The following is a 12,324-nucleotide window of genomic DNA, read 5'->3' as shown; positions in this document are numbered from 1 at the left end:
AAGGGACCAGATTTTTCATAGAAACAGGAAATTATCTGATGAAATTATTTTGATTTATAATACAAAGTTAATTAAGTTGATTTTATTTCCATTAGATAATAATATATTTAGTTCATCTGAAGATGACATTGTTGTTGCCCCAATCACCCATGTATCCGTCACATTAGATGGGATTCCTGAAGTGATGGAAACTCAGCAGGTTCAAGAGACATACGCACACTCACCAGGAGCATCATCACCAGAACAACCTAAAAGAAAAAAAGGTGAGTGGTTAATTTGTTTAGGGCAAACAGTCAAATTTTGATGTGGAATCTAAACATAATTTTTATTCAAGGATATTTCTACACCAATTAAAACTTACATAAGAAAAAATGAGGGTACAAAGCATAAATTAAAAGGTATATGTTGGGGCGCCTGGATGGCTCAGTTGTTAAGCGTCTGCCTTCAGCTCAGGTCATGATCCCAGGGTCCTGGGATCGAGCCCCGCATCGGGCTCCCTGCTCCGCGGGAAGCCTGCTTCTCCCTCTCCCACTCCCCCTGCTTATGTTCCCTCTCTTGCTGTGTCTCTTTCTGTCAAATAAAAAATCTTAAAAAAAAAAAAAAAGTAAAAGGTATATGTCTTCATATTAGATTCATTAAAAAATTAGATTATTTGGTGTATCTCGCAGAAATCGGGTTTTCCAACTTTTTTTTTAAAAGATTTTATTTATTTATTTATTTATTCCCTCCTCGGCGGGAAGCCTGCTCCTCTCTCTCCCACTCCCCCTGCTTGTGTTCCTGCTCTCGCTGTCTCTCTCTCTCTCTCTCTGTCAAATAAATAAAATCTTTATAAAAACAAAAAAACAAAAAAAACAACTAAAAATACAGACAAAATGTCTGAAATAAGACATCAGTCAACAAAAGCAAGTGATCCTGAGAAACAGGAAACAAATGAGGTGAGCCCTATGATGACCCCACCTTACTGCATGGAGAAAAATTTTTTTTTTTTAAACAGTTTGACAGTTCCTTAAAACATTTAATGCATACTTAACTTGGGACCCAGCCATTCTTCTACTCAGTATTTACCCAAAAGAGATGAAGTCATACATTTATAGAAAAACATCTGCATGAATGAATGTTTTTAGTTTTATTTGCAATAACCCAAAACTTGAAACAACCCAAATGTCTATCAACTGCTGACTGGATAAACAACTTTGTGGTATATCTATCCAAGGAAATACCACTCAGCAGTAAAGTAGAATGTACTGTTGATATATACAACAAAAATGGATGAATCTCAACATAATTATGCTAAAGGAAAGAAGCCAGACTTAACATATTATATATATATATATGTAATATATGTTTCTCTTCATATAAAATTGTGGAAACTGCAAACTATAATGGCAGAAAGTCTGTAAGTAGTTGGCTACCTTTGGATCAGGCAGAGTGGGAAAGGTATAATGATTACAGAGGGGTACAAAATACTTTTGGGGGTGAAGAATACATTCACTATTTTGAACATAGTGATGGTTTCACAGGTCAGTACTTATGTTGGAAGATATCAAGTTACAGATTTTAAAATATGCAGTTTCATTGTATGTTATACTTGAGTAAAGCTATTTTTATTTATTTATTTTTAAAGATTTTATTTATTTATTTGACAGAGAGAGACACAGCGAGAGAGGGAACACAAGCAGGGGGAGTGGGAGAGGGAGAAGCAGGTTCCCCGCAGAGCAGGGAGCCTGACGTGGGACTCAATTCCAGGACCCTGGGATCATGACCTGAGCCGAAGGCAGTGGCTTAACCGATGAGCCACCCAGGTGCCCAGTAAAGCTATTTTTAAAGTGAAGGACTAACATCCTACTTAATAGTGGAAGACTGATGTGATAAGGAACCAAACAGAACACATAACATATGGGCTAAACAGCAGATTAGTCACTGTTTAAAAGAGAATTAGTGAGCTCCAATATAGACCTGATATAGAATAAAAAATATGAAAGAGTTTGAGATGTGAGGATTGAATGAAAAGGTCTGCATGTTTAATCAAAGCTCCAGAAAGAGAATATGTAGAGCGAGGAAGAGGCAGTATTCCAAGATAATGACTGAGAGTTTTCCAAAGTGACATAAATCTCAGCATGGTGAATCCTGAGTACTATAACTATCAAAGAAATCTAAGCCTAAATACATTATAGTAAAAATGCAAAACACCGCCCCCCCAGCCCCCACCAAAAAAAAAAAAAAAAGATGAAACTAACAAACCAGGGAGAAACTACATTACTTGAAGAGGATTGATTTTTAGATTGGCAGCTTAGAAACTCCCAGTAGAGGCTGAAAGTTGGGTATCTTCAAAGTATTGAGAAGAACTGTCAGTCAAAAATCCTGTACCCAACTCACATAGAACTCACATAAAGCCATCCACCTTGAATGGTAAGGAAGATGATAGAAAGGATGGATATTAGGTAGGTTTACCAACTGTCTCTTTCTTGACTAAAACTAGTGGTGAAAACAGTGTGAAGAAGAAAATGATGTTATCTTTCAGGAAAAGTAGGTAAATAGAAGGCATAAAATAAGATGGTAGGAGGGATAGGAGCTAACGGAAGTCTTTGCTCCTAATATTTGTCACCCAGAAGTATCTGCCTCATGAATGGTTCTCTGCAGATGTCTGCAGTGATGGAAGTGAAGTACCTGGCTGCCTGGGTTCCATATTTATACATTAAGAGGGGCCTGAAGAGAGACCTTTTGATCCGCTTCTCCCTGATTCTTATTCACCCTAACTTCAGAAAGGTTTTCCTATTCGGTTTGGGGATGTGTTGTTACTAACCTTGTGACTTTAGCTCTAGAATTCTGTTCTTCTAAGTTATTGCCTTATGTTATCCTAACCCAGAATTCACCCTTGTGATCTAGACCAGCTAGAGTCAGCCTCAAGAACATTGGGATAAAGGGGCACCTGGCCGGCTCAGGTGGTAGAACATGAGACTCTTGATCTTGGGTCTTGAGTTTGAGCCCCACATTGGGCATAGAGATTACTTAGTTAAAAAAAAAAAAAAAAGAAAAAGAATGATGGGGTAAAATATACTAAGGTATCCATTTATACTTAATTTTCATTTCTTTCATGTACAGAACGGTAGTCTGTTCAGATAGCAAGATCATCTCAACATAAATCCTAGGCAAAATTGCCATCAAGTTGTGCTTCTAAATAAATGGCAAAAGAAGATCACAAAGCTTTAGAATAGTTGGTTCACCCAACCTAAGGCTGCACAAACTACAGTTAGCACTGTTGAAGTGGACTTAGAGATTGAATGATACATAACTATAAAGTTTGTTTTGCTGTGAATTAAAAGAAGTCCAGAAAATGAGAGTTTTCAAAATACATGGGAAAATAAAAACTGACTATGTAGTTCACCAAAATTTTGCCTCATGCATTTTTGTATTTCTAGAGTTTTGGGAAGTTTCCAGTATTAGAGAGCTACCTGTATGCAGATGGGAGAAAAACTAAAAATTGATTTCTCCTACTGTAAAAAGTTTATCTAACCAACAGATAAACCTATATGGCTTATTTTTTGAGCCCAAGTCTACCAACATCAAGAATAACCCCCCAAATTTTAAGAAAGCACTGTCAGTTTTGTTACCTCACAATGTTTTAAACTTAACCTCATTTTTATAAATGAGCGGATGTGTCATTTCCTACGTAAAAATGTTTGTGATCTAACCTACATTAACGATAAATTTTCACTGAAGTTCTTTTCCTTTTGAGTAAATAGTATTTTAGGAAACCAGTATGTGTGATATTGTGTATGTGTATAAAGTATTTGGCATTTGAAATTTAGGATAAATGACCAAATAGCATTTATAAACAGCTAAATTGTCCATTTCTCTCACTTTTGATGGCAAATCCTTATGCAGAGCTGTTCTGTTTTCAGGGAGAAAAACAAAACCTCCACGACCAGATTCCCCGGCCACTACGCCAAACATATCTGTGAAGAAGAAAAACAAAGATGGTAAGGGTAAGTACGATAATTTCCTTACAATACTTACAGGTCAAATAACATTTAGATTGCTTTAAAATATCTACATATCATAAGTAAAATCTACCAGCTCTCTCGACTTACTGAAATGGATCTTCTTGCTGCCAAATGGTTATAAGGTACAGTTGGCACTTTCTGTAAAGAGACTGGTAATAATGGAGCCCAGGAAACCCATTTAAGAGATTTTTCTTATGTACCTGTCAAAATAATCCATCCTTTAATATTGGGCCTTTTGGAAGAGTTCAGCCAGGTTAGCTTTTCAGTTTGCAGACACTATAACATTGTTTTGGAGTTCCGCTGTTTTCATAACCGCTGCCCGAATTTGAAGAAGAATGTTAAGGCCGAGCTACTGGCTCTGCTATAAAGAGAACAACTATTGAGAGGTTTCGTACAACATTTGTTCACTGGCTCTTTTATGTAACGGTTCTGGAAGAGGTAGGAAGAGTGCTTCATCATCTCAAAATGCTTTATTTTCAAGTCATCGTAAATCTAATTGCCAATATCACTCTGTCCAGACATCTCATATGGGACGAATAAAAAGACCTATATTAGGGCGCCTGGGTGGCTCAGTTGGTTAAGCGACTGCCTTCGGCTCAGGTCATGATCTTGGAGTCCCTGGATCGAGTCCCGTATCAGGCTCCCTGCTCGGCGGGGAGTCTGCTTCTCCCTCTGACCCTCCCCCCTCTCATGTGCTCTCTCACATTCTCTCTCTCTCAAATAAATAAATAAAATCTTTAAAAAAAAAAAAAAAGACCTATATTAGACCCTAAAAATTATCGCCAGTGCTAACCAAATTATGTAATATTTTTGTATAACTATAGAGGGAACTTACAAGGCTTTTAGTTGTGTTTAATTTTTCTCTTTTCCAATGAAATTTTGGTCAAATTGCTTTTGTTTTAGGAAACACAATTTATCTCTGGGAGTTTTTACTGGCACTGCTCCAGGACAAAGCTACTTGTCCTAAATATATCAAATGGACCCAGCGAGAAAAAGGCATTTTTAAACTGGTAGATTCTAAAGCAGTATCCAGGTTGTGGGGGAAGCACAAAAACAAGCCTGACATGAATTACGAGACCATGGGAAGAGCTCTCAGGTACATGAAGTTTTTGTAGTTCATTGTGTTAAGAATATTGTTTCCTAAATACTAAAAAGTTAGGTAACTTCTAAAAAGGTAGAGGATTACAAAAATGATGAATTTTATTATCGAAGTGCTAAACCACGCTACTTCTAGAAATCAGTACGTATTTAAATTGAAGTCCTATTCTGATCTGGGAAAATGTTTTTCTTCAAAAAAAAATGTTCATGCAAACAACAGATATTTTACTTGTAAAGGGATTAGAAAATGTAAACTCTCATCAGGAGTTATAAATTGACCAAGGGCTCCTATGTTTTGAGCTTTTAAACTCGAATTCAGCACAAAATTAACATGTAGGGGTAATGCATTACCCCTTAATGCACCCTTAAAAAGAGGGTGCATTTTTTAAATGTAAATCTCAGGTATGATCTGTATTATGTTGGAATAAATGCTTCAAGAATAATATTAGGCATTGTGTACATTTTGAACTAGGCAGGTTATCATTTTATTCCTAAGCTCACTTTTAGTGTGTTTTTCTGTGATCCAGGTTATTCTTCGAGTTATGTATCTGTTTGAGAAAGAGTTATTAGAAGTAGCAGTCATCTGATAACTTGATGACCTTCTTAAACCAGAACTATTTAGTTACAGTTTGTGTTTGTTTTTTTAACTCACACTTTTTAGATTCTTGATCTAATTAAAATCAGTGACAAAATTTTGAGTCACTTCTATTTGTACATCATTAAATTTTATATGGAAAACTGAATCAGATTTACTGAATCAAATTTAAACTGGTAAGGACATTATAATAAACTCTGGAAGGGAAATAAACTCTTGAGGTTTATAGTGGATTTGATTATTCCAGCAAGTTGGAAGAAGGGGAGATGAAGGAAGAAAAGTGAATGACTAGGATAATCCACGTATTTTATCAACAATCCCCTCATCAGAATTGGTTTTAGGTTTAGTTGATAATAAGGATTTTTCTTTAGCTGTGAGTATGTGTGTTTTACATTTATTTAGAAAATAATGTGTTTAATTATACCATTTTATACAAAATAACTGCCCTTCATTGAAATTCTTCTCCCACTTGTTGCCAACTTTAAACTTTGGTTTATGATTAAAGAACTTCAATTTTGTTGAACATAATTTTAATTTATGTTTAACTGAATAAAATATTGATAAAATTGTCTGCTTTGAATAGGTACTATTACCAAAGGGGTATTCTGGCAAAAGTAGAAGGTCAACGCTTGGTGTATCAGTTTAAGGAAATGCCAAAAGATCTTATTTATATAGATGATGAGGATCCAGGTTCCAGCATAGAGTCTTCAGATCCATCACTGGCTTCAACAACCACTTCAAGTAGAAACCAAGCAAGCAGGTCGAGAGTATCTTCAAGTCCAGGGATGAAAGGAGGAGCCACTACAGTTCTCAAACCAGGGAATTCTAAAGCTACAAAACCCAAAGATCCTGTGGAAGTCGCACAGCCGTCCGAAGTCCTGAGGACAGTGCAGCCTACACAGTCTCCATACCCCACCCAGCTCTTCCGGACTATTCATGTCGTACAGCCAGTACAAGCTGTCCCAGAAGGAGAAGCAGGCGTAACCAGTAGCGTGCAGGACGAAACATTACATTCTTCTGTTCAGAGTATTAGGTGAGAAAACTAAACTTATCAGTGTGTATCATTATGTGATGTTTCTGACCAGAGTCATTACTCGTTGATGACTCTGGGTCAGGATTCAGAAGTGAAAATAAAAATTACATTGATTTTTAAGCCAGAGATCTTGTTCAGCAGATTGTTTTCAGCAGCTGATTGTATCAATGATTCCTTATTTTTAACTTTGTCATTACCTGATGTTGTTCTATCCATTTAAAGCTTATCCACTCTACCTTTGTATAATTCGATTGATCCATACAAGAAGGGATCCACATATTAGAAAATACAGCGAATGGTTTCAGATCTTTTTTCCAAAGTCAGAAGCTGTAAAAATTCCACATAAATTGACATATTGTGACCTTCTGGAATGTAGTGAGTTCCAAGAAATAACATTATTCCTTGGGAAGATCCTATCAACGGAACAGTTCTAAAGTCCAAAGAGGTAGGGAGGCCAAGAATCTAAGGTCCACTTTTTCAGGCTTTTAGAGTGGCAGAAATTGGAGGAATAGTTTTTTAGCAATCAAATCAAATTTGCATCATAGCCCCAGGGAAGATATGAAACAACAAATTGGCCAAGGAAACCTTATCAGCTTTAGACTGGTCTTTTGCAGAATTTGGGACTGGTCTTGCTGATATAGAATGGAGGAAAAGGAGGAAGGCAGAAAATTAGATGGACGTTTGCAGTGTTTTTTTTTTTTTCTTTTTCTACTATCATGAGTTTCCAGAATATGAATTATAATAAAATATAAGAACCCTTCCAAATCCATTAAAAATGATTCTTTGATTGCTTTCATTAGGTGACTTCAGTCTTACATTCGTATATTCGAAAATATAAATGCTGGATTTTTGTTGAGTTGATCTTGAAGTAAGAAACATTACCCAGAATCAAGGCAGAGTTAGAAATTCCAGTCTTCCTTGTATGGCCCATATAAACTTTTGGCATCATGAAAATTGACTTGCAATGAGTATAAAGATTACATTTTCCCCATTTTAATTAGGAATGATAAATCTTTAACTGTTATTAAAGGAGTACTTATCTATTTGTCTTTTAATATTTTATTTTCCTCTAGGTCAATTATTGGTTGTGTGTGATGACTGAGTATCTCATTGGATGTGATTCCTCTCAGTGGTTTCTAGGCTCTTTGTCATCTTATCATTGTGTGTATTTGTGTTGATAGGAAACAGTACATGGCCACAGCTAATCACTAGGATCCCCTTCTTGGAGTGATTCATTTATTTTTTAGCATCTGTAATCAATTTGCTTTTTATACCTTGAGAATAAAAACAAATACCCAGCCCCCCCCCCCATAAAAAAACCCACATACCTCTAGCTCTGAAAGGTATTCAATTGTGATACTGTATTGGACGCAGTATTACTCTGAATGTCAACTTCTGAATGATACTCAGTGCCAGATATTAAAACACTATAATACATTCCCTATCCCTGATTTGCAAACTGTCTTTTGGTGTACTTTTCAGAATTTTCATTTCCAAGGTCCCTGATTATTCTGGATTATTCTGTGCCTGCTTCCTGCCTCTATTATTTTTTTCTCTTTGGTCCACCCTATGTAAGACTCCTAGTAACAGCTTTGCTACATTACCTTCTTGCAGCTGTCGTTAAATCTGTGTTGCACACAGAGTGCAGTCAAATTTCTGGAGCTTCCACACCAGCCCTCACTCTGCTCATGATTCCTTCCTTGCCTTCTAGCTCAGGCTTACTGCTTGGGTGCACCGCAGTCTGGTCAATGAGCCAGGTGTTGAGGTTGACTTTCATGCTCATCTCCTCCTGTATGTTTAAATCTGTAGGAGCCACATTTTATTCATTGTCCTTCTCCTACCACTTTAACCTAGTGTCTGACACGTAACATCCCTTCAGATTTATAGAACTTATTTTGAAGTAGTTTATATATTCATTCTGTATCTCCTCTCAGAGCAATGAGTTCTCTAAGTGGACTGCTTATATAATGAAATAACAAAATTTAATTTCAAAACTTGAAAAAATCATTTTATATTTATGTGTATGTATATACACACATTCGTTATCATTCCTTTGGCTTTTAAAAAAATTCTCTTTTTGGCTGTACCTTTTATTTGTATCTCCCAAAAATCCTACTTATTTTAAAGCAGTTAAACCTTTTATGGAATGCGTTTTATTCCCTGAAATTATTAGATGTGGAAAGGCCAAAGTTAATGAATAATAATACTCTTTGAAGACTAACAGCTGCTGAATATAATGACTCGGGTTTTGCTGGTATTCCCTTCCATTATATAGAAAGAAAGAAAAAGTGTTAAATAAATTTCAAGCAAATTGTACATATTACTCTGAAATTTTAATGCATTACTAGAATCATTTTTCATTACTTGCTTAGCAATTTATTTTTTTGGATTTTTTATAATTACCCCAATTTTTCATTATGAAAATTTTCAAAATATCAGCAGATTGAAATAGTACAGTGAACACCTATTTACATCCTCCTGGATTCACAGTTGATAGTGTTTTGCCTTATTTGTTTTTGCTCTATATTTATTTGTAGCCTTTTTTCTGTTTGGCTATTTGTCAAGTAAGTTGACATCCTTATGACATTTCACTCCTAAACATTTCAACATAGAGCTCTTAAGAATAGAGAGATTACCCTAAGTAACCATATTATCACTCTTAAGAAAAGTAACAGTACTGGGCGCCTGGGTGGCTCAGTTGGTTAAGCGACTGCCTTAGGCTTAGGTCATGATCCTGGAGACCCGGGATCGAGTCCCACATCGGGCTCCCTGCTTAGCGGGGAGTCTGCTTCTCCCTCTGACCCTTCCCCCTCTCATGCTCTCTCTATCTCATTCTCTCTCTCAAATAAATAAATAAAATCTTTAAAAAAAAAAAGTAACAGTACTTTGGCTATATATTTCTTATCTTTATAACTACTTATTAATAAAATCAAAGACCGTTTAAAGATTTTTTTTCTGTAGCTAAGAGAAGATGGAATATATATGACTTAAAATTAGATTATTAATGTAACAACAAGAACTGACACTTTCAAAGCACTCTCTGTATTTCATACACTTTTCCATATATTAATGTCTAATATCCTCACAGATCAATGAGATATAGGTAATATTATTCCTATTTTACAGATGAGGAAACCAAGGCAAGGAGAGGCCAAGGAGCCTGGTCACATCTAGTAAGTGGTGGAGACAGTGTTTTAATGCAAGCAGTTTAGTCCAAAGCAGTGAGCTTAATGATTTGCTGCCCTGCCTGCTGATTCACTTAACTCTCATGAATTACCAGTTATTTTACAATGAAGTAGCAATATGTTTTTTCTTTTCTCAATTTTTCCTTTGCTCCTCCTTTTATTCTCACATAATTGCATGTGTCTATGTGGAAATCTATTAAGCTTTTCTTAATTGATTTATGGTATATGTGCTCAGTTTTTACAAATTTTGATTTTGACTCTGGCTTCATGTTATTTAAAGAAACAACTATAATGAAATTGTAAGCCTCTGGTCAATTTTTTTCCTAAAATTGTCCCTTGGTAGACTTGCAAGTCCATATACCTACCTAGCATAACTTCTTTCTCTACAATATTTACTCAGGCACTAATAGTTTGTCTTAGGGTCTTTTGAGAAAATTAGCCTCTAAAAATGTATAATGTTATCTTAAAAGCAAAGTAATGGAGTAGGAAGAATGTAGGCATAACTTTCCAGCCATCCAACCTTGTCAGTTATTAGATGTAACATTGAATTGGGTTAACTAACTATTCTGAGTCTGTTTCCTCATCTGTAAAATAAAGATAATACTTAACTTTACAGGTGATTGTAACAGTTAAATAACATTCTTGACATCTGAGTAGATATGCAGTAAAAACTAAATGTTATAGTGTATATCTTTTTTAGTCTCAGAAAGTTTTGAGGTATTTTTTTTATTTTTTATTTTTTAAAAGATTTTATTTATTTATTTGAGAGAGAGAATGAGATAGAAAGAGAGAGCATGAGAGGAGGGAGAGTCAGAAGGAGAAGCAGACTCCCTGTTGAGCAGGGAGCCCGATGCGGGGCTCGATGCGGGGCTTGATGCGGGGCTTAATGCGGGGCTCGATCCTGGGACTCCAGGATCATGACCTGAGCCGAAGGCAGTCGCTTAACCAACTGAGCCACCCAGGCGCCCCAGTTTGAGGTATTTTAAATTTCCAGTATTACACCACTGGTTACAAGCAGCTTAGGAAATTTTTATAAAGTAGTTAACTATACTATAACCTTTGTTATATAACATCACCAGACACAACTGACTGTTTAATCATTAACTAAGACAAAAATAATTTAAAATTTCTGTGGTTGGGAAAAGGCTGCATAATATTTTACCTTTAATCTCTGAATTTTTTATTAGCGAAAATTATTTTAGAATATGTTCAAATAAGCCAGTATATTTACATTGTAGATATTATAGACGAGTATATGTATTTTCTGGCAGATGGCAGTCAGGTGTTTTGAGAAAAGGAGGTCTTTTCTGGCTTGAACAAAAGCATTGAAAGTCTAGTGGTAGCCCTGATTAGCAATATGGAAAATTTCCAAGTACATTATTGCTTGTGCCACACCTGGGGGAGGAAAAGAGGACGGTGGAGTTGTATATTAAAGGTTGGTAATTGCCCACAGTTTAAAGATATAATAGATAATATTCATCTTCAGCTGAAGTTATTTAGGACTGAAGAAGTGGCAGTGTGTTGTAATGTTTAAGCAGAGGCCTTGCAGTCAGATGGCCTCTTTTCTTACCTAACTGGTCACCTTATGCTAGCTGTTCACCCTCTTTGTGCATTAATTCTTTATGTATAAAATGGGGGTAATGGCACTTACCGGGTGGCAAGACTGTACATATTCCTAGATACAATCTGTGTGCTTACTATATACCCTGTGTACTGTTTTATCTGTATATACATGTACAGGAACTCTTGTCATGGGAAGCCCTTTATTTAAGAAATGATCTCTGGCTGCTGGGTCAGGTACCATACCCAGGCTCAGATTCCACCCAAGATATCCTGATTCAGGTCGGCAGAGGGGAGAAAGGAGGCACAGTATATTTTGGAAAAGCTGCCTGACTCCCAAAGTTATTCTGTATTCTTCCAACTCTTCCTTGCTTGACCAATAGTATCAGTAAATCTGGCCTTTATTTCTAGTCATCCCCTGCCCACCTATTAAAAATCTTCATTACCCAACTCGTACTCTTTTCTAGCTCTGTCCTTCAAAAGAGCTGCTAATATCCTGCTCTAGACTGATCCTCACAGTGACAACTTGGTTGGAATCTGAACTTGGAAATCAGAATCCTATCATAATGGGTAGGCTCTGGTCATCCTGTGTCTTTCCACTTGCTTTGAGTTTCTCTTAAGTTGCACTGAATTTTCTTTCATATTTGCACTTAGCCCATTTCTTTTCTCCAGAGTTTCACTTCTCACATATGTGACAGGCCACATAACTATAACTTACTAAAATTTGCCTATAATAATCTATGTGCAGTGATTAACATTCAGATTATGGGGGCCAATCTAGCTGTTAATCATTTGAAGTAGGAATCATCTATTTTTTTTGTAAAATAGCTTTACAGAATTCAGAGGAAA

The 12,324-nt window shown here is 36.1% G+C and overlaps 1 protein-coding gene across 12 annotated transcripts in view; it reads left to right on the top strand.

Annotated features, from left to right (window-relative positions):
* ELF1 (E74 like ETS transcription factor 1) overlaps positions 1–12,324 on the top strand; it is a 113,559-nt gene that overhangs the window by 91,513 nt on the left and 9,722 nt on the right. For 9 of the 12 annotated variants that reach the window (XM_045869539.3, XM_054506349.2, XM_045869537.3 and 6 more), the window contains 4 exons: positions 96–263; positions 3,903–3,986; positions 4,908–5,100; positions 6,281–6,730. In XM_045869539.3, coding sequence (XP_045725495.1) covers positions 96–263; positions 3,903–3,986; positions 4,908–5,100; positions 6,281–6,730 — 895 coding nt within the window. The remainder of the gene's footprint in view (positions 1–95; positions 264–3,902; positions 3,987–4,907; positions 5,101–6,280; positions 6,731–12,324) is intronic. The other 3 variants (XM_045869540.3, XM_054506354.2, XM_054506352.2) reach the window with 2 other exon arrangements.

Source organism: Mirounga angustirostris, unplaced genomic scaffold (genome assembly GCF_029215605.1).
Source record: "Mirounga angustirostris isolate CCGP_5_RB_7025 unplaced genomic scaffold, mMirAng1.0.hap1 SCAF_3, whole genome shotgun sequence".
NCBI classification, from domain to species: domain Eukaryota; kingdom Metazoa; phylum Chordata; class Mammalia; order Carnivora; family Phocidae; genus Mirounga; species Mirounga angustirostris.
Note: the sequence above shows the minus strand (reverse complement) of the source record. Positions and strands in the feature narration are given on the sequence as shown.